The sequence below is a fragment of the Mizuhopecten yessoensis genome, unplaced genomic scaffold (genome assembly GCF_002113885.1).
Source record: "Mizuhopecten yessoensis strain PY_sf001 unplaced genomic scaffold, ASM211388v2 scaffold10841, whole genome shotgun sequence".
NCBI lineage: Eukaryota > Metazoa > Mollusca > Bivalvia > Pectinida > Pectinidae > Mizuhopecten > Mizuhopecten yessoensis.
Genome location: NW_018408748.1, coordinates 274,602 through 298,484, shown reverse-complemented (window position 1 = coordinate 298,484; position 23,883 = coordinate 274,602). Strand labels below are relative to the sequence as shown.

General features: G+C 37.5%; 1 protein-coding gene across 1 annotated transcript; it reads left to right on the top strand.

Moving 5' to 3' along the window:
• Nucleotides 1–6,455: 6,455 nt before the first annotated feature.
• Nucleotides 6,456–23,682, top strand: LOC110462897 (beta-mannosidase-like). The gene is made up of 18 exons (XM_021517137.1): nucleotides 6,456–6,576; nucleotides 8,851–8,997; nucleotides 9,670–9,818; nucleotides 11,291–11,490; nucleotides 12,727–12,794; nucleotides 13,096–13,268; nucleotides 14,310–14,481; nucleotides 15,482–15,648; nucleotides 16,904–17,041; nucleotides 17,552–17,631; nucleotides 18,354–18,544; nucleotides 19,194–19,373; nucleotides 19,508–19,605; nucleotides 20,145–20,292; nucleotides 20,617–20,794; nucleotides 21,272–21,380; nucleotides 21,709–21,897; nucleotides 22,740–23,682. The coding sequence occupies exons 1-18, from the start codon at nucleotides 6,456–6,458 to the stop codon at nucleotides 22,977–22,979; spliced, it is 2,748 nt and encodes a 915-aa protein (XP_021372812.1). The 3' UTR covers nucleotides 22,980–23,682.
• The last annotated feature ends 201 nt before the right edge of the window (nucleotides 23,683–23,883 follow it).

The window sequence follows — 23,883 nt, the reverse complement described above, 5'->3', positions numbered from 1 at the left end:
TTTTTAATATTCACCAAGCTTATTGCGGACCGTGCAAGCAGAGAATTTACATTTTGTAGCAGGTACAGGGTGGTATAGGGTGGTAATGGTAATAGTATATGTGGTGAACTGTAAACGGACTGTTTTTATATCTCGTGCGTGTTTTAAAGACTTTTTTTTTTACCTGTTTAAACTTTTATAAATCTGTGGCGCGGTTGCCGCAATTTGGAAAGCACATCATAGTTGACAATTAAGAAAAACAGACGTGGACATGAACTATATATGATATATTTGTAATGCACGTGCTATATGGTGGTGAACATTTACACTCGTCGAGAGTGCATTTAGTTCCAACTAATTTCATACAAGAGTGTATATGCAAGCTTGACCCCATTCTAGATAGCACCCATGTACTGTATCTTGGAATACGCACCTGCCCATCCGGGTCTAAGCCCTAGAAGACATAATGGGCATCATCCCACACTGAAATCTCACACTTCAAGCCTCCTTTGAGTTAGTCTTTCACCTCTCATACAGTGATGTACTTTTATCCGATACTGTAACAAATAACCGTATTCTGAAAACCTAATACTCCCTCGGCTCTTTTTAATTCCCTTTTTACCAACATCATATTCTTTATTGTTAAGACATCCAGTCTCACAATTATAGCTTTTGAATTTTAATAACTGGTGCATGCACTCTGTTTTTTTTATCATTTATTATCTAAATAACTAAAATCCTATCCTTCTCTGTTTCTCCTCCCCAGCCTAGGCCGACACAGAAGATGGTTGACAGAAAGGTAAAAAGATCTGAACAGACATACCAAATGTCCATGTACCCACAAGAACTCAAGAAAAAACCTACAGAGTTAAGCTACACAAGGTAAATCGTCAAAACGAAAAGCCTACGATAGACCCTTTATGAACAAAAAGCCGAAACAATGGAGAAACTGCAGTACTAGTGCTGCATGCTATTTATTCATGAGCCGTTTTAATTGAAACTACTAACCCGGGTGACAGACAATTCGCCGATAAGTACCAAACTGCCAGTCAGCCAGAACTGGTCCACTATAATGTGGGTCTACAATAAGCTCGCAAGTGGTTCCATACAGCTGAGCAGTACTTCAGGTTTGGGCGGACAAGTGTTAGGGCCTTTGTATCCCCATCAGAAATCTTAAGATTCAAGAGTGCTGTTTACCTTCTTTGTTTGATATTTGTACTCTATCGATATGATGTTTCTATGTGAGGTCTGCCGAGAGATCCACCCCAAAATACTTGCTGATACTGGTAGGTACTGGGCCTTTGTGATCTTCCTCAAGGGCGGATGCAGATTTTTGTTCAGGTGGGTGTTACCATTCCAGATCTTCATTTAATTCTGCGACGCATGTCATGTTGCACAAAATAAAGTAAGAATGACCAATTTTGGTCCTTTTCAAGGGTCCCTTTTGGTTTTTCGTCTTAAAATGTCCCAGTGAAATGAAAAATCAATATTTATAACTATAATTTTGGTTATTTATTAATTCAATTTTTCTTAAAACTGTGATGTTCATTGTTCTTCTTGGAAATGTTTTTGAAAAAGGAGTTCTATTACCTTTTCTGATAGTCAAAACTGCAACACGCGTGCCCTGTGACTACTAAGGACCACTGACCATACAGGTACAGAAGTCTTCATCATGGTTCGCTCACCCATTTATTTAATGCTGGGGTGTGACATCAATTATAGTGTCAACTGTATTGAAAGTTTAATTTTAAACCTGCTGGAGATGGAGGGGGTGATGGCTTTGGAAGTGTATTACACAACTAGAATCACCGGTCAAGAGATACTTAATTCAGGTAAGCTTGTTACGATTTTATAAACCATAAAATATTGATGTGCAAATAAGGCCCTTTAAGGTTACAGTGCGCACACAAAACAGAGCTTGGGAATGTAACACGATTGATGTAGTATATGTATACTATTGTTTTAAGTCAATGGGGTGTCACGTTCGCTGGTGACACCCCTAGCTCTTGGACCGCCTCTGTTCCTGTTCTTCGTGAATCGCAGGACACTCCTCTGGATGGAACCCCTCCCCCCCAAACATCCAGTTCTGCTAGGTTTTGTTACAGTTTATTGCTGCATTCTTTTCCTCTTATTGCCTTGTAAACAATGCAGTCATCTGCATATAATCTGATCTTATAGTTGTGACGTTGTTAGGAAGGTCATTTATGAAAAGGAGGGACGAAACAGGTCCCATGGCGTACTCCATTGACAACTGGGGCTTATTCTGATGTTTATCCTTTTACCATTACCCTCTTATTCCGTCCTTTCAGAAAGCTCCATATCCAAGAATGAGTTGGCCCGCATGCCATAGAAGACTAGCTTCCTCGAACAGCATTGGTGTGGCACACGGCCGAGCGCTTTAAAGAGATCCATGAAAAATATATCTGCATGTCTGTAGGCCAGAATCGAGATTGTTCGAAAGGTATTGACAGTGTCAGGAGCTTGGCCTCACAGCTTCTCTTGAATCCGTCGTGCTGAAACCCATAAAACACGATAATCTGTCACAGCATATGCATGTAAGAGAAACAGGCCGATATATAGTTACTTGCTTTATACCTCTCTCTTTTCTTGAAGACTGCTAATATTCGCTCTCTTCCAATCTGATGGTACTTATCTAATCTTAAGCAGTTGTTAAAAATTATCGTTAGAAAAGGTCATATTTCCTCGGCGAGGTCTTTTAGTATTCTTGCTGAAATGTTATCGGGTCCACTCGTCGTACTGGTGTTGATATTTCTGAGCAGCTTCTTTACCCCTTTCTCTTCTTTGATGATTTCCTGCATAGAAGGATATGACGTACCTGGCAGACACGGGACATATGTAAGGGTTTCATGATAAACACTAGACTGATTTGTACTGCCTTGAGTGCAGTTTCTGTCCTCCTTCAGGGGTGCTACGCCAGAGTTGTCTTTTCTTAGAGCCTTTTTATACCACCAGAAAGCTTTTTGTTTGGACTGATTATCATTTTGTTCACCTATTACGATCATGTTTTCAATATTTTTTGCAGTAGGATTGTCGGATTATTTCATGCGTATTGGATCTTGTGGCCTTCTTTCTTTGTATGCCCTCTGATTTTCGTGTTTGTTGTTGTTTTTTCCTAAGTCTGCTTGTCCGTCTAATTTCTCTTCTGATCTTCCCATCAATACATGGCTTGCTGCTCTAAGATCTACTGAGCATCTTTCTTTGGAGGTGCTTGTTGACATGAGTAGACGCTATTCTTAATTGCAGGTTATGTTTCCTATAGGAATTAGGTTTGTTACTATCCCTGTGTAGAGAGGATGTTGTCAAAGCTAATGTCTGGTACCTTGATGTCATTAAATGCATCAAAGGAATAATTTGACTCGTGGATACTTGTGTAAAATAGGGACAGAGAGAAGTTTGGCATGTCACAATGACACTGCATACAACTCCAGGATGTTTCTAGGGGACTTGTAGACGATACTCGACATACCTGTAAATTCTTCTTTTTCCGTATAGTGCAAACCACTGAAGTATCTTCACATTCTGCGTGAGTTCGATGAACGTCTATGTACAGTGAGTGCGTAAAAAAGGATTGCGTCTAAAGTTGCGCGGATCTAGATTGCTGGATCTTGAAGCTGTCCAGCCTGCCGGCCTCCACATATGTTCCCTGGGATTTTGTTCCGAAGCCTTATTGCTTTTGAGGAAAATGACGTCTTGTACAAAGTTGTTCGGGAATGTAGTAGTACAGGTGTGTCCTCTTGTCCACATACATGTCCTCTGTAGATATGGTACACTATCCTGTATAGTATAATAAATTGTGCGTTCTCTCTTCTGATCTGAAGAGTCTGTTACTGGAGTTGCTACGCTGATAGTATGGCTGCTCTGACCGATCGGCTGCTTCTATCTTGTTGATGTTTCTTTTTTGGGTGGGCTCCACACGCTGGAAGCCTATTCAATGGCATCCTCGATATCCAGGGGTACGCTCACTTTCGCTCTCTACACCCCTGGAATATGTCATAGCAAAATTGAAGGCACAAAGACAGCTATTTGATTGGTCTCAGGTAAAATAAACTGACCAATCGCTCGGCCGATACCTGTCCTTTGAAGATTACAAAGGAGAGACGCCCGTCTTCATAGCCTGTCAATTAATTTTTACCGTTACGTGACCGCGAAATTCTTTTGGTGTACATCAAAGGATCGCACTAGTCTCCTTGTCTAATCAACAAGGTAGCGCACACTGAACCTTTAATTTTGCTATGACATATTCCAAAGGTGCAGAGAGCAAAAGTGAGCGTAACCCCTGGATATCGAGGATGATTCAATGGTGGGATGTTCAAGTGTGGTGTTACATTGTGCCTTGCCATGACTTATCTACATGCAAGGTTAAACTCGGGTGTTTTGCCGAGTCAACAGCGTTCAGCACCTGACGTGGATTGAGTAGTTGGCAAACAATGGTGACTTCCTGTTGGTAACCAGAAGCACCTCGCATTTATCCGGTTAAACTTCATTTAAGCCACTGGTTTTCCCATTGTTGCAACTTGCCAAGGTCCTTTTGAAGGAGCGCCTGGTCGTTTCGGTTCTTGATCGTCCACGAAATGTCGAATGGTTGATGAAATTTGGAATGGTAGATCATAGACTCGACGAATATGTCAGTTATCACAACGAGAGGGTTGAGCCCCGCCCCTCGAGGGGCATATCCGCGAGAGCCTATGGTATAACTTTTTTGTCGCATATAGTGTCACGTGATTTGAAGTGTGCGAAAACCCAAATCTATTCAATCAGTTCGAGCTTAGAGGTCAAGCTGTCAGATTACGTAAACAAATCTTCGCCAGATCTGTCCGAAGTAGAAGCATTCGATGAATTTGACGACACACATTTATCACAACTAATGGAACGTTACGAGGACGATGTGGACCTAGATGACGCACTAGAAGGCCTTATTCAACATGATTTGGGGACATTAAATTTTGATAAATATCTTCTTTCTGCCATTACGGATGATGATGACACAGATAACAAAGAAAGTCGGAGTTAGAGTTTGGAAAGCGCACTTGCGCAACAACTTTGTTCCAAAAAGGCGTGGACTAACAGCTGTTAATGTCCAGGACCGGTCACCGGAGTACGGCGGTCGGAGCCTACAAACGACCATGCCCCGCACAGGCAATGACCCTTTGACGGAAAAGATACCCACAGACAATCTTCCAGTAATGCCGTTAACGAACATTTCTGACGTTTATAACGGCAGGGCCAGGTTTTCCACAACTGTCAGATATCTCTCAATTTTACTACTAAATGAATGTTTGAAATTTTATTGACTTTGCAGTTCAATGTGTACATTGAAATATTATTGACCTTGCAGTTTAATGTGTACAATCAACGACGGTATCGTTTGTTCAATTTCACTAAATGTACATTTGAAATGTTATTGACTTTGCAGTTCAATGTATACAATCAACAGCAGTAACGGTCAGTTCTACTACTAAATTAACATTTATGATATGTACATACTGTAATCATTTGCAACTGTTTTGATTTTTTTTATTGATTAAATTGTAAACATTGTTGAAGTTTCGATTATTTATTTCCGGCCTCTCAAATTTGCCCACGGTTTTAGAGTACCTCAAACTGACAGCCTTATTTGACGCTAATAAGCAATCATCGATTTCATTGGATTAGGTGTATCGACCAATGAGGTTCTCCAAATCTGAGAAATAACTAAGGGGGTGGAGCCCCAATTATACCATATATGGTATAACTAAAACAGGTTGGTTTATACCATGACTAGATCAAAGGAAAAATGACACGTCTATAAGATAATTATAAATATTTATAAGGAAAAGTAGTGGGCCTAAGACTGTTCCCTATGGACATCCGGATGAAACGGTGGAGGCGGATGATGACTGTCCATCTATAATTACACGTACGTTCTTTATGATCACATGAGTCACATCAAACACCATATATATATATATATATAGACCATTTCACCGATTTCGAGCGTATAGTACCATATGGATTTGTGATGTTAAGTCGGGTACTAGCCTAATTAGGTTGGGCTCTGGGGCGTATGTCTGTCATTTAAAGCTCGGCTATACAGGCCTTCCGAAACCTTACCCCTTTCTCCCGGATCCTAACGCTGATTTATAACTACATGTACCGCCGTGAGACAGCGTGTAACCCTTCCAATAATCTATCATTAATTAGTTTCAAAAACATGAGTACATGATCAAATCTTGGGCAACACAAAGTGCACAATGTATCTTTAATCGTTGTTTATGCCCTTCAAATGTTTTTAACAGACGGGATGTTTAAAGTGAATTCATATTGAGAAACGATGGTATTTTCAAAATATATATTATACATAAAAATTTGTAGTAAAGACAACAGCGGAACGAGGACGTCATCAAACATCAAATATCCCGCGCTTTTTTACATAGCTTGTTCCGGAAACGTACAATATTTAGTCACATGACATAAAAATGGCGAGTCAAAATATTGGGCTGCTTGTCGTGCTCACGGCGTCGCTGTGTTGTGTTTGTTACGGAGGAGTTGTCACGGTTAATCTTAACGGGAACTGGACTGTTCGAGATGAAAACAGGGGTAAGAGACATAACGCTTGAAGCTTGTTTTTGTAACCCCGATGATATGTGCATTGATAATATCCCCCCCTTCGAAACCACTGAACAATGTTTACATTTTAATTTGTAACTGTTACGTTAGAATGTCGGACGGAGCCGTTTGCCCCGGAATAATCTAACACTCACTGGTTTGAGTTTATTAAAGATAAAAGGACTAGAAAGAAGGTGTTATCTGCTTCCATCTTTTAGCATATAAAGAGAATATTAACTTGGTTCATGTTCCCCATGTTTTATTGTAATTTGTAGTAATTAAACATGTGAAAAAACATGTTATGTAGCTTTTTTTGTAGTCTAGGTTTTAAAAAGATATTACCTGGATTTTGTACCGTTACCTTTGGAGTTTTTCCCTTACATGGATTTTGTACCAGACCTTGAATGTTGTACTCGTTATCTGTAGTATTTGTACTCAAGCTGAGTTATTATACTTCCCTTTTTCTGTAGATAAGGTTAAATCAGTTATACATGTAAACTATTATCCTTCCGCTTTCTGTCCTTCCGCTTTCTGATGAACGCATGTCTGTTTAAATCATATGGTCAGGGGCATGTGGAATCTTGTTATCTATTAGTAATAAATTTTTAGGATGATGATATTTGGCCAGTAACATGCTGAAATGAAGGGCTACCAAGTTTGTTCAAATAAATGACCTTGCCTTATATACAAGGTCATAGGGGTCAAATATGTTTAAAACCTTTAAACAACTTTTCCTGAATAACCAAGAGGCCTAGGGTGATGATATTTGGCCAGTAACATGCTGGGATGAAGGGCTACCAAGTTTGTTCAAATAAATGACCTTGATTTATATTCAAGGTCACAGGGGTCAAACATGTTTAAAACTTTTAAACAACTTTTTCTGAATAACCGAAATGCCTAGGATGATGATATTTGGCCAGTAACATGCTGGGATGAAGAGCTACCAAGTTTGTTCAAATAATTGACCTTCAATCATTTTCAAGGTCACAGGGGTCAAATATGTTAAAATCTTTATACAACTTCTTCTGAATAACCAAGAGGCCTAGGATGATGATATTTGGCAAGTAACAATTTATTGCTGGGATGAAGGGCTACCAAGTTTATTCAAATAAATGACCTTGACTTATATTAAAGGTCACAGAGGGCAAATATGTTTTAAACCTTTAAACAACTTCTTCTGAATAAGCAATAGCCCTAGGGTGATGATATTTGGCTAGTAGCATGCTGGGATGAAGGGCTACAAAGTTTGTTCAAATGAATGATCTTTATCTTTTTTCAAGGTCACAGGGGTCAAATATGTTTTAAACCTTTAAACAACTTCATCTGAATAACCAAGAGGCCTAGGATAATGCCAGTAACATGCTGGGATGACGGACTACCAAGTTTGTTCAAATGAATGACCTTGACATATATATTCAAGGTCACATGTGTCAAATATTTTTAAAAAACATTGAATGACTTCTTCTTAATAAGCAAAAGGCCAAGGGTGATGATATTTGGCCATGCTGGGATGAAGGACTACCAAATGAATGACCTTCACCCAAATTCAAGGTCACAGTGGTCAATATATGTTTAAATCTTTAAATGATTTGTTCTGTATAACCAAAAGGTCCAGGGAAATGATATTTTGCCAGAAGCATGCTGGGTTGGAAGACTATAAGCTCTGTTCAACCTAATGTCCTTGTTCGACATTCAAGGTCACAGGCGTCATATGTTTAAATCTTTTAATAGGTTCTTATGAATCAGACACTGATATTCTGTCTGTAGCTGTATTTTAGTCCACTTTTAAGATAACAAGTGTGAGATTAATACCAGGTGAGCGATGCAGGCCCATTGGGCCTCTTGTATATATTATAATATAAGTTATCAATGGTATTTTTTCGATTTGTACTTTTACCTCTAACAATGGAGGAGATAGTAAGGGTCGATCATTAACTGAACCAGAGCTCTGTTACTGAACACAATTTATAAAACTCATGTTTATTCTTATTCCTAGTTTCTTATATTGTTGGTGTTTTTATATCCCTTAACATGTAGTACTACACCCAGCGTGTTTATGTTTCATGTTTCAAAGAATAGAATAATTCCTGACAACTTTTTCTTTAATTTTGTAACAGTAATGATGTGGAGTCCACCAGATATATCTCTTTTTTATTGGTGGATCCAGGGATGGACTCCTTGGGATCAGGACAACTCAACCCCTTTTGTGGAGAAAAACCTGTATTTTAACATCTATCTCTATGACCTTTTGATTTTCTGTTACAGGATCATCTGTCATTGGACAAGTCCCTGGGAACATGTATACAGCCCTCTTGGGGAGTGCCATGATCCAAGACCCGTATTACAGAAAAAACGATGAACTGTATCGTTGGATTTCCAGGGATGACTGGTCCTACAGTCGAACATTTCAAGGTTTGACTATCTTCTGTCTTACCCCCCCCAAAAAAAAATATGTATATATATGTGGAACACACTCTTTAAGTAGTTAAATTAAACATTATGATGATATACATGGGCATGACATGTAAGAACACTTAATTTTATACTAATGATCAATTGTCTTGCACTCGTCAACACCATTAGCTTATATATTGGGGCAATGACCATGTTATGGCTAAATAAAAGGATGACCAGAAGTAAATGTGTTTTGAAGCCTGTATGTGTAGAGTATATATATATACAATGGTGTTGAACTTTCAAACTTTAGATATTGAAAAGTAATGTTTTCGTTGCGACTGAATCTGATCTTGATCACCTTCCTAAGAGGTCCGGCAGATTCTGTTTCTGCTGTTCCTATACTATTTGCTCTAGATTTCAGGATCCCTTATCACATTTTTACCTATTCTTTTAAAATATTCCCTTTAAAATCTATTAAAGTCTGTAATGTTGTCTTAATGGAAAATGTTTAACATTTTTGTTATATGGAAAGAAGTTACCAGGTATACCTACCTAACGTTACTAGTTTTTTTGAGCACTGATAATGGAAACAAAACAAATATTTTGATCCCCTTATCTCAGATTGCTTTCATGGCTCCGCTGACATAGCATATTGATAAACAGAAGCCTACTGTCCTCTGTATTTAGTTTCCACTAAAATGGTGGGACAGAATACGCTGGAGCTGGTCTGTGACGGACTGGATACGGTTGCTGAGGTCTTCATCAACGGGAAGCTCGTCGGGGAATCAGACAATATGTTTGTCCAGTATACATTCAACATCAAGCCTGCTGCTGTTGTAAGTTACCCATGAATTACCGCACCTATTGTTTAAAGATCCCTGTCCCCCTGCAATGTACTTTTTGTACATACAGTAACCTCCCCTTAATTTCGTTTGGGATATAACTGAACCAGATACTGGCCAGGAGACTTCTGTAGATCAGCAGGTAGCACAGTCGGTTAGAGTGAGAGTATGACAACCTTGAGTCCAGGGTTCAAATCCCAGTTTGGTGACAGGTCCTGCTGATGTTTTATTTCAATCAAATTTTCATTTGTATTCATTTTCATAAACGTCTGTCAAGGTATGGTTTTCTTTTCATAAATTATTTACCGAAGCTGTAGCCATGTCAGCAAAATTAATTTCTAGTGTAAAGTTACTGTTTGCAGGGGTACTTGGATCCTTAGGGTGTTCCAAGGTCAATTTTTACCCATGTGTATCCTCTAGGGGTTAAACCCTGGATTATAGATTATTAGTTCTCTGTTCTACCTTTTGAGCGTGTGGCAGATTTTTATTGTAGTATATAGGAATAAGGTTGCCTTCTAGCTTCGAGCAAGAGGGAAATTCCCTTTAGCTCAGTGGAAGAGCGTCTGACTAGAAACCTAGCCCAGAGATCATGGGTTCGATCCCCGGTGTGAACACACTATTCTATTTTGTGTTACAAATGGTGTCAGTGGCCCTCCCTGTGGTGACAGGGAGTTAGAACCCAGTGGTGTTTGAGGGCGAACACAATTTCTTAAAAAAAAAGGGGGATCCAGAGTAGTGTGGCAAATTTCAATTGTATATAGTATTGAGGTTGCCTTCTCGCATCGAAGTAGAGGGAATTTCCCTTTAGCTCAATGGTGGAGTGTGAGACTAGCAACTTAGGGATCATGGGTTTGATCCCCGGTGGAAGCACACTATTCTCTTTCCTGTTACAAGCTTAAGGTGAACATTTCCATCCTTCCAAGTCAGTAACAAGCTACTAACCTCTGTGACCTCTCTGGCACTAATAACACATGAAATGTACCTACCTATCATAAGTAACATTTGAATTGTCCTACCTGTTGTAAGTAACACTGGAGTTAACAGTGTTCCCAGAAACCCCAAAATGAGGGTTTTTCACCCCCAAAAACAGTTGTCTGTATCCCTAGTTTTCAACAATTGCCCTATATAACTTAAGTACCTAGGGGTACAGATTCTTGAAAATGTATCAAATATATACCCCATAATAGTCAGTCAGTATGTCAAATGATATCTTATCTCATTGTCAGCATGAATACATTATATACCTTCGTAATTACCTAAGATTTAAATAACCCATGCATTACCCTGAGTTAGATTTTGTTTTTAATACATATTTGACAAAACTTAAGAATTCAACTTAGGTTATAGTTACACCATCATGTATATAACCTTAAGAAACCAATCTTCTAAAGCCTGTGTTATGATTATTATGATAATCAAAGAATCTGCAGTTTAACAATGTTTTATGTGTTTTTTAATATTCACAGGTTGGTGAAAATACTGTGAAAATATCTTTCAAATCTGCGGTAAAGTATGCTGCTCAACAAGCACAAAATGCAGACTATGTTGTTCCTCCGGAGTGTCCCGTCCCTAATTACCGCGGAGACTGCCACGCCAACATGATCAGGAAGATGCAAAGTTCTTTCAGCTGGGACTGGGGTCCATCCTTCCCAACACAGGGAATATGGTAGGTATTCACACAGGGAATATGGTAGGTATTCACACAGGGAATATGGTAGGGATTCACACAGGGACTATGGTAGTTATTCACACAGGGACTATGGTAGGTATTCACACAGGGACTGGTAGGTATTCACACAGGGACTGGTAGGTATTCACACAGGGACTATGGTAGGTAGGTATTCACATAGGGAATATGGAGGGTATTCAGACATGGAATATGGAGGGTATTCACACAGGGAATATGGAGGGTATTCACACAGGGAATATGATAGGTATTCACACAGGGAATATGGTAGGTATTCACACAGAGAATATGATAGGTATTCACACAGGGACTATGGTAGGTATTCACACAGGGACTATGGTAGGTAGGTATTCACATAGGGAATATGGAGGGTATTCACACATAGAATATAGAGGGTATTCACACAGGGAATATGGAGGGTATTCACACAGGGAATATGGTAGGTATTCACACAGGAAATATGATAGGTATTCACACAGGGAATATGGTAGGTATTCACACAGGGACTGGTAGGTATTCACACAGGGACTATGGTAGGTATTCACACAGGGACTATGGTAGGTATTCACACAGGGAATATGGTAGGTATTCACACAGGGAATGTGGTTGGAATTTGGTAGGTATTCATACAGGGAATATGGTTGGTATTCACACAGGGAATGTGGTAGGTATTTACACATGGAAAATGGTTCGTATTCACACCTGGAATATGATAGGTACATGTATTCACACAGGGAATATGGTTGGTATTCACACAGTGAACATGGTAGGTATTCACACAGGGAATATGATAGATATGCTACACACAGGGAATATTTTTTAACTTGATGTCACATTTGTAACCTCAACCTGAGATGTGATTACTGTAAAGATTATCTATAAATACTGTACAAAGCCATACTTCTGAACATTTTGATAGGATAGACAGTGTGATTTATAACAAAACAGTGTACACTCACAGAGCAAGAAGAAGTCTTCATGTGATTTGTTGGGAAACAAGCAGAAGAACATTATATTAAGAAAACTTCATGTCAAATAGCATGATATAAAACAAATAGAATTAATATATATCAAAAGACCATGTATATGGAATATGTGTATAGATAATGTGATACTAATAAACATGATTTTAACAAAAATGTGATATTAACCAAAAATGTGATACTAAGTGGAATCTCCTGTATAATAAATTAAAACTGAAATACGTTGTTTCAGGAAAAATATTTATGTACAGAGTTTTAACCATGGGGTCATCCAGCATGTCACCACGGAAACCATCTTAGGTAAAGTATGAAAGCCAAGTAAAGGGAAGCCACTATATATATATTTGAGGCATGCAACTATGGTAACCATCTTCCAGTAATAATTAATATTAACAGTCATAGCCTCATTTGATATTACCTGAAACCTGCATTCAGGAACTGTATTATTCTTTTATTTCATGTAATTAACATTCACGTTTTGGGAAACACACCGAATATTGACTGAGTGAAGTTTTTATTTTTGTTTGTGATGACAGAAAAAATTGGATCACTGAATACTATGTGACAATCATCAGACAGACATATTTGTTTTTTGTGACAGGAAGTGACAACAGCTGGACACTCAACACCGAGGTTTTCATGGACATCCCAGATGGTCAGTCGACTGGCGGTGACCTAGAAGTACGACTGGATGGAACGACGGTCACTCACCGAGCACCAGTCAGCTTGACCAGAGAAAACAGCTCAGTGTCCGTGTCTATCGCTATCCCGAAGGTATGTCGTATTATATATGTACAATCAACAATTTGTAATATCAAAACTTTACAGTTTGAAATTTGTTTTATATAATTTTGAAAAACTTTCCTTCACTCAAAAATGTTTAGAACCTTTGACACATTGGATTTGTACAAGTGTTGTACAAAATTGTATTGGTGTTGCTATGATAATTAACATATATCTTTGTGATGTTTTTCTTCTCTTTTTCAATTCATTTGAGAAGAAGTCAGCAATTAATTATTAAAATATAATTATATACCCCTCAGTTATACCAATTCTAGGAAATTTGACGAAATGAGTCGGGGACAGATTCAGATGTGTTTGACAATCTGATTAAAATCATCTGTTACATGGCTCCGCCTGAACATCTGAATGTGCCGCTGTCAGGGTCACGTTCAAGTGACCTTTAGATGAACCAATCAGAGGCACGCTGGCAAAAGTTTGCCCGCGAATCGGAATATCATGTTTGATAGATAAATAGCGAGGGGTATCGAACAGATTAGTTTTCCAAAACAAACATGGAGACGGGAACTGTCGTTTCTACGACGCCAAGGAAAACGTACCCATCGGGTAATCATTGCGCAGGCAACACCGCCATAGAGTCTTTCTTCTCTAATAAAGCTTTGAATATCTTTTTCTGTTCGGGTTTCAGACGATCAATCTCAAATAACTTCAGTACTTTCGCATCATTCTCATCAATGTTCGCCATATTTGTTACAACTCCGAGCGCCCTTTTGAAAGAGGGTCTCTGATTGGTCAAAATTTAATGAGTATTTATTAATATAAAGGTCACCTGAATGTGACCCTGACCGCGGAAAACTCAGATGTTCAGGCGTAGTAAGAAGTTAACGAAGCCATGTAACATATGATTTTAATCAGATTGATGTGTTTGATTACCCATGTTAGAAATATTTTGATTTTGATAATTTTTTTGCATGTGTTGTAAGATTGATGTTGCTTGATACATTAGCTATAGCTACCTGGTAGGTTATGAAATATATGCCAGAACCTTATTAACTAGGATTGTGTTCTGTGCAGTCAGTGCCCATCAAGAAGTGGTGGCCTAACGGCCATGGCAACCAGACGATGTACAAGCTGTATGTCTTCTTCACCAGCTCAGACGGACAGGAAATGTCGGGCAAGAAGGTCAACGTAGGGTTCAGAACAGTGGAGGTCGTACAAGACTTCGTCTCAGCCAATCAAAGTTTAGGTAATTATAAGGTTATCATATAAGTCATGGCTTTGTGTCAGCCAATCAAAGTTTAGGTAATTATAAGGTTATCATATAAGTCATGGCTATGTGTCAGCCAATCAAAATTTAGATATATATGGTCAGCGTTTAAATGATGACTTTTGTCTCAACTAAGGAAACTTCCCTTCAAGAGACATTATACAAACTGTCCTGATCTGATCCTGAAGACTGAATGGTTTGATCATTGAATCGAACAAGACTTATCATAACCAATCAAATGTTAGATATTAAACATGACTCAATCAGACATGAAGATGAACTTTGTTCAGAGTGTACATGTATTGAATATTTACTGAAGTTGCGATCTGCCAAGTGCTGGGTATTGTAAGGCTCCACGATGTAAATTACTGAACAACATCAAACAAATATTTTTCGGTAGTTGATGTTCCTAAACTGTAACATTGTGCTTTTTTTTTTTTTTTCCAGATTAAAAAAATAAATAAAAAAATACAGTACAATGTTAGAGTTTAGGAACATCAACTACCGAAAAAAAGTTAACTGTAACTTTGTACTGTATTTGACTTGTATATTAGCTACTCTGTGGTTTGCTAAGGTACATTTTAGCTCGACACTTAAATTGTTATAGACTGTATAGGATTGATCACAGTACGAGAGTTATTTCTGTGTTCGTGAGGAAAATCAAATAAGGAATTGGTGCTGAGTTGGATACCTTCAGTTTTTGTGGCTATTGGGTCAGTAGTGATTCATGCAAGATTATGAAAATAGCATTTGCCTTAAAACAATAACCCATCCTGTCCATTCAAAAATTTGTGTGAACCATTCTTTGCTGCTGTAAGAACCAAAATTGCATACCCCGAGTCTGTGAATTCGACAATGTGCTACCGGTAAATTCATTTTGCAGCCTCTACCACAAAAATAACCAATCACCATTTCACCTCTTTATAAAGTACCTTGAAATTACTTACTACAATGATTATAATGATTGATTATTTTCCAGGACGAACATTTTACTTTAAGATCAATGGCAGACCGATATTTTTCAAGGGGTCTAACTGGATCCCTGCCGATGTGTTCCTTGATAGAGTGACACCCAGTTACGTTAATGAGCTGTTACAAGCTGCAGCAGACGTCAACATGAATGTGCTTCGAGTGTGGGGAGGTGGTGTAAGTATACAGTTTATTACAGGGAAAGTGTAGACTTTTTCCCTGTTGGTTATCGCTATTAGCTAGTATTTAAACCTTTTAACAAGATGACAAATGTTTTTTTAACAGGTTTTTTAACTTAAAACTTTATGACTCGTACCAACATTCAGCCGGATAAGCTATTACATTAATGTACATTTTAACATCTTTTTAAAAGTTAAGTATAAAACTTCGATTAATTATCACAAAGACTTGTTTTCTTGGTAGTGATAAGGATTAATTCTCTGGACAAATTAAGGGGTAAATCAATTATACTGGTAGATATGTGTGGAACATTCCTGTAACACATATGTAAAACTTCTGGTTTTAATTTTGGCTTAAAATATATACCTGAAGTCAAAATTATTTCTAGAATCTGGATTTGAGACATCACTCTATTATTATTTTATTAGGAGGCACGGTAGTCTAGTGGTAGAAAGCCAGGCTCGTGACCAAAGGGTTGCGGGTTCGAGTCACGTCACGTCACGTCACGGCACTGTGTTGTATCTTTAAACAAGATGCTTTACTTCACTTGTTCCAGTCTACTCAGCTGTAAATGAATATGTGTTTGGGCAGTGCTAGAATTGTTGAATGCTAGCTGTACATGTGAGAGCAGAAATGGTAGCACCGGCTGTATTCTCCCCAGGGAGTTGAGAAACATATTGTCTGGTTGCAAAGGACCTATAGCCACAGATAATAATTTGTGAACCGCTTTGAAACGACCTACAAACTTCCTCTATTTCCCCTTTTGTGCCTCACATGCACCTTTGTATACAAATTAATTCTCCAGAACAAGTTTGGTTAAAATCCCTTCAACGGTACAGAAGGAGAAGGATCTTTAATGTTTTCCTCTATTTCCCATAATGGGCCCCACCCATCTGCCCCAAAGAAGGGGGTCCACACACCTCAGTTTATACAAAATTGATTCTTTTGTCCCTAATCATGCTTCAGACTGCATTTGGTTTTAATCCCTTCACTTGTATAGTAGGAGAAAAAAAAAATCCTCTATTTCCCCTATATATTGGGCCCTGTCACTACGCCCCCAGAGAGGCCACACCCTCCATTTATACAAACTTGAGTCTCCTTTGTCCAAAGATGCTCTAGAACAAATTTGGTCAAAATCCTTGAGCTAAGTGAGCTAAAAATTAATGAAATAAGATTGTACACTACACATGTATATATTATACTGGAAATATTGATAAAGAAAGGTTGATACGAGTTGTTTAATGCTCCACAGGTTTATGAGACGGAGGAGTTTTACGACACAGCAGATCGTCTCGGCATTATGATCTGGCAGGATTTTATGTTTGGGTGCGCTATGTACCCAGTACACAAGTCATTCATGGACAGTGTAGCTATGGAAATCGAACACCAGGTAAGTAACGGCCTACCTAGAAATTAAATATTCGGTAAGAAACGGCCACGATAGAACTTAAATTCCAAATAATTATTCAAGGTGGAAATTAAACACCAATTAAGTTAGGGTCATCAAAGAAATTAAATATCCAAGAAAGAAAAAGTTGCAAAGGAAACTGAATACATAGCATGTAATTGTCATCATGCATATTTTATACTGAGTATTATGTAATTATATATAAATAATAGTTACCTTGGAAATACCGGGTAGTTTAACTCAGTCAATGTAATTATATATAAATAGTAGTTACCTTGGAAATATAATGTAATTATATATAGATAATAGTTACCTTGGAAATACAATGTAATTATATATAAATAATACCTAGTAGTTACCTTGGAAATACAATGTAATTATATATAAATAATAGTTACCTTGGAAATAATTACCAAGTAAGCAATGGTCACCGTGACATTTTGATATTAAAAGTTCATATGTCACTTAAAGTCACTTATTACAATGTCTAAGGTTCGAAGACTGAAACATCATCCTTCTATTGTGATCTGGAGCGGAAACAATGAGAACGAGAAAGCTCTGATCCAAAGTTGGTAAGTACTGTTCTATACTCATCAGAACTACTAACCTGTACTCTATAAGTCTCAATTTTTCTGTTATACTCAGTATTATTTGACCCTTCTTGACAGACCCCAATTTTATTTAATGTTCAAGCTTATAATTATAAGTTTTGCCCTTAACCCTTTCACCACTCCAGACCATAATGGACTCATCCAGATCAATGCATGGTAGAGTCTACTAAAGTTACATAGGGTTGAAAGGGTTAAGCCTGATTGTTATAATAAACGGTCATGTCTCCCTAAATGTTTCCTGTAATATCATAAATATTTTACCGAAGTCAGATTTTTTTAACAAAAGTAAACTGATTTCAACTATAGTGGTGTAGCAGTTAGTAATATGTTGTGTCTCAATGGAGCAACCCAGATTCGGGTATCCCCATGCCAAGCGTACACCCAATGCTTGAAACATGGGTTGGTCAATGGCACCACTGTAACAGGAGATTGCAAAATGCATGGCCAGGCCAGGGTTCAAACCTGGGACCCTCTGAACTCTAGATGGATGCTCTATCAATTGAGCTACTTGGTTGCGGACGATCAACCAGCTGGTACCCTTCGATTCCCCTACAGTATTGGTAAAACCTGTATTTCGTAATATTAAAAGAATTTCTCGGGTGTTTTACTCCTAAAGGTTACGTACAGAATTGTATGATTGGATAATTTATAGATGATTTTATGGTATCACTTTGGCCTCACAGGTACAATACCAACTCAAACTTCACCCTGTACAAGAGTGATTACCTGACTTTATACAAAGGCCTCATGGCTCCCCTGGTGGCCAGAGAGGATTCAAGTCGGCCCTTCATCCTGTCTAGTCCCGGTAACGGTGTGGAAAGTCAGCAGGAAGGGGGCGTGGCTGCTGAGCCTTGGAGTGAGCTCTACGGTGACAGTATGTATTATGTGTAGTTGTCATAGATCATAAGTATGTATTAGACACTGTATACCAACTTTGAAGAACCAAAAAAAATGTAAGGCCACTTTTTGCAAGTATGCCAGCTTATCTCAAATGCAGTCATACTCTGTTATTATACTTTCCTCCTAACATTGATGTTATCATGCTGACATTGAACTATGTGTGGTTATTGTACTGTTACTATACCGTAATTTAACTGTCATTATACTGTCATCTCATTGTCATCAAACAGATATCAAACATATATCATATTATATGGTCAATACATAAAACCGTACTATAGGACTGTTATGTTATCATAACAATACTGCAAGGCTATGTTTTTACATGCATAATGCTGTTATTGTGTTGTATATTGTACTGTAAACATACTGTTACCATGTTGATATTATCTGCTGTTTTTATGCTGTCATCACAATTTTACCATGTCATAAGCATACTGTTACCATGTTGTTATCTGCTGTTTTTATGCTGTCATCATAAGTTTACCATGTCATAAACATACTGTTGTCATGCATACATGAGATCTAATTATCCTTAATCATGGCTAAATACAAGCATAATATATATTATGTTTACACCTGATTTCTAGAAGTAAGCACTATTTTACAAATATCTGTTCCAGTCCACGAGTATAAGTACCTGTTGCCGTTTTACCTGGACGAGACGTACCGGATACCTCGGTTTTCCTCCGAGTATGGTCTCCAGTCCTACCCCTCCTACGACACACTGAAGAAAGTTTACGCCCCAGATGACCTCACCTACTGGTCAGATCTTAACGAGTACAGACAACATCACCCAGCAGGTGTGTCAATATTTTATACTGGTTTGCTTTTTTGAAAAGTTCAATATTAAATACCCTTCATATCAGGAACATGCCTGGTATGAGTGTACACGTACGTCTAATTAAATAACCTATCTCTCATTCTTTTCTTCCAGGTAATGTTGAGCTAATGGCTGAAATCAGCATGCTGTTCTCTCTTCCCAACAAAACTGACATGAAACAGAGATTCAAAGATAGCATTTACCTAACACAGGTGAGTGACCTCCATCGGCTGACATTGACCTTCAGATTTCGACATTGTGTTATGTATGGTGACTTTGACCTTTAAGTAGTGACTGTAATTCACAACAGATGATGCAGGTTTTTTTTTAAATTTTGACTTCATCCTGAAGATGACATCTCAACACAGCAATTAATACCAACACTGTTTAGTGATAAATAGTTTGTGATATCACTATTTCAATATCGTAAACTTTATCGTCCCTCAACCAGACCTGATAACAGGGTCACCATGAAGATGATAAAGAGGTTATGTTATCAAAATAGTCGTAGAACATTAAAGTATAGTGCTTGCTAGACATAGATTTCATTTTCTCATTGCCCATTTATTCTTTATATTCATGGCTTGAAAAAAGTAATGTGCAATGATAAGCCCTAAGATATATTGGTGTTCTGATAAATAATTAGCTACGGCTGTTGACTGTAAATCAAATAACATTAAATCTAAACCCAGCTGTGAGACTAAATCACTAGTAGTATATGTGACAAGTTTTGTTGTATTCTGTTTTCGAGATTACTCAAGCTGTCGGTATTAAGGCAGAGACTGAACATTATCGTCGCTGGCAGAATCGTCTCGATGAGTCGGGCCGAGGCAACACCATGGGGGCAATGTACTGGCAACTCAATGATATCTGGCAGGCCCCCACTTGGGCCTCTTTAGGTTTGTTATACATTCCCTTCTTGGGCCTCTTAAGTTGTTTTTTTCTCCATGATTAGAAATGCTTTAATTGGGAAAGCAAAAAGAGAAAGCTATTTTTTTTAACAGTAAAACATGATTTTACCAACATTGAAGGACCTGGAACTGTATGTCTATGTTAAATATGTTTTGATTAAAGTTGATTATAGTTTTTTTTTATTTATATGAGAGAAAAACATCAATTTTCAAACAGAATCAGCATATCATATTCGCTTACCAAAATAAACCTGTTTAACTTGATGATAAAAGTACTTTTGATCATGTAAAACCGAAAATGTTTCGTTTCAGAATATGGTGGAACGTGGAAAATGTTACATTATTTTGCAAGGCATTTCTTTGCACCTCTGCTTATCTCCCCTTACCTGGATGGCGAGGATGTCTGTGTATACCTAATAGCTGACCATATCCCAGTGGTGGAGCATCGTCATCCCGACACACAGAAGTTGACTTTCCGACCTGACTACAGGTAGGTCATGTCCTCAATAAAAACTTACTTTTATACCTAAGTACAAGTAGTTTAACTCGGTTACAGGTAGGTCATGTCCTCAATTAAAACTTACTTTTATACCTAAGTACAAGTAGTTTAACTCAGTTACAGGTAGGTCATGTCCTCAATAAAAACTTACTTTTATACCTAAGTACAAGTGGTTTAACTCAGTTACAGGTAGAATTGTCCTCAACATAAAATTTGACTTGAGCCTTTTTTACAGGTATGCCACATCCTTGACACAAACAAAAGGTTGACTTGACTACTAATCCCACAGTCCCCCTCAACAATCTTTGATGTTCACCTTACGTATGTGATGTTAATAATTCTGTCCCCAAAGAATGAGTTACTAAACAATATGTACTTTATAATTCTTTCCTCAGCAAGGGACTTGAGGTTTCCTCACTTAACGACTTAGTGAGGTACTTTTTATTTTCCTGGTTATTTTGTTCGCAGTACTGGTCTCGGTAAGGTGCATGGTTTAGGACTCTCAGGACAGTTACATGTTGTCATGTATTCCTGGCATAGCTTTACACCTCTACATAGCTGGGTTCAACAGTACTCGGTAAGTCAGCTTGGCATTTATTCATATATGTCCCTAAAAGTCACACTATGTTAGTTTTGCATTATACATTAACTTATAACTACCTTTATAAATTGTTGTGGATATGTGGCATGAATATTACCCAAACACCGTTTTACAGAGTTATTGCCCCTTCTGTATTGTCATCAAAATGATGTCTTGACTAGTCCCTCAATTTACATTTGGTATGTTAGGATTAACTGTCATCATAACAGAATCTCAATTTTGGATAAGCAACTTTACTTTCCTTTAAAATCTTCAATCTCATACTAAATACTGACGGATAATTTTTTAACTTTTTTTTTTTCAGTTAAATGAAACTTCGGAGCTTGTCTTCTTTAAAAATACAATCACTTTGATGACGGAGGCTGATTGTAACCAGGGGAAAAATTTCTGTTTCCTATTTTTCCACCTTGGGGACCCTAACAACGAACCAGTTGCCTGGCAACCACTAACAGAATACAAAAATATTATTGGACTTGAAAATGCTGTTACACAGGTAAGCAGTATCACATTTAGACCACCAATATACTTCATATTACCCTTTACATGAAGCTGAGTTGAAACTTGAGCTTGGAAAGTGTAGGATAAGTATGTTGTCCACGTGGAATAGCTAGTCTTTCTTACCAAACTTAGTCTTCAAATCTATTGTACATGTACAACAAAAATATTTGATCTTCTTTTTTGAAACAGCAAATTTATTACATATATATTTGCCTTTGAAAAATTAAATTCTATTGACTTGTTAAAACTGCTATCTTTAACACTGTGACGGTTTCAAAAGTGATATTTATCTCAGTGTGACACTTTTTGTATTGACCAATCAGATTGGTGCATCCTTTTTAAGTCATTCATAGCCAGTCCACATTTTTCTGTTCATGCAGATATAGATAAAGGAGATGGTAGAATAAATTATTGTTTTGGTACGTCTTTGTTATTTAAAATAAGGTAATTAGTCAACTAGAAAATTGAAAACATTCATGCTGGCAAATCTTACCAAATAATAGCAGAAAACTTAAAACTGTAAAAAACGAAAGTGCAGCCTTGTTGTCAAGCATGACATCACATAGAATAGTATGGTACCATTGATTATGCTATTAAGTCATAAATTATTGTGGTAAGTACTTTTTTGCCATTTTAGATAGTTTTGAAATGTAATAAACAGAAAATTAAATTGTTTTCCCGTTGAATAATATACCATTTATATTTCACTCATATGGTGAAATACACATACTGTACACTGTATTAAAAGAAAAACATTTTATTCAAAAAATATCCTATTGATATTAAATGCCTTTTATATTGAGAATTGTAAGTTTTACATACATGTTGTTCCTGCAGGTGGCCGATGTACAGCAGACTTCAACAGACAAACAGGTGTACAATGTTACCATAGCAACAGACAAGATTTCCGTGTTTGTGTGGTTGGATGCTCATGATGTTAAAGGCAGATTTTCAGACAACGGTTTTCTGATGATCAGTCCCAAGAAAGCTGTCCAGTTCTTCTCTAGCCTTCCTACTGACGTAGCCACTCTTCGTAACTCGCTCACAGTTCAATCTCTGGCCGATGTATATCATTGAGCAAGTGAAAAATTAATACCATATTGGATTCCATAAGTTTTTAAGATAAAAACAAAGTACAGTGCACATAGGAAATTAATACTCTACAACATTTTATTTTCACCTTTGATAAAGAGGGTGAATTCATTACAAGGTGCAATTATATATATCTGTGTAAATTAGGTAAAACAACTCTAGTCATTTGTTTTACATTAGGTTAGAGAGTAAAAAGGTGTCGGGGAGAAATACAGTGCCTTCATTTTGGTCTCTAGTCATACAGTGCCACTTGCTTAATGGTTTTCAATCTTCTGACCATAATTTATTTAAAGGGCTAATCAAGAAATATGTAAGGGTGCGATCCTGGCCATTATTTATTTCCTCGGAGCCACGATACAATGCTATCAATTAATGTAGACCCCATTGCTTATATACCACAATAAGAACATTCATAATGGTATTTGGAACAGTCCTTACAGTGTATCAAAAAGAAACATTCCATTTCCAAATCTCCCATTTTTACTGTTTTCTATGTGCAATATCTGCATGCGGTTCATCATTTCATATTAAAAGTGTCTTCCAATTTATAAACTTATGTTAAATATGTGATGTATTTGTTAGATCAAATATCTGGTGCAATATTTCCTGAGTGTCATGTTTGTCCCTGGTAAAGCTTTTAAATAATTCAATTTCAAATTTCAAAATAAATCGGGGGGGGGGGGGGGGGGGGGATTAAAAACATTTTGTAACATGCAGCAGTTTCATTTGATATTATAAACTGTCTTTGTGTCAGGAGTTCTTTGTTAACTATAAACCTGAAATAAGACCAGGTTTCCTGGTAATCCTGAAATTCCTTCTCAATTTTTTGTGCAAAGCTTTGAATACCTGGTACCACAAATCTGAATAACCATTAAGTATCATTAATTCT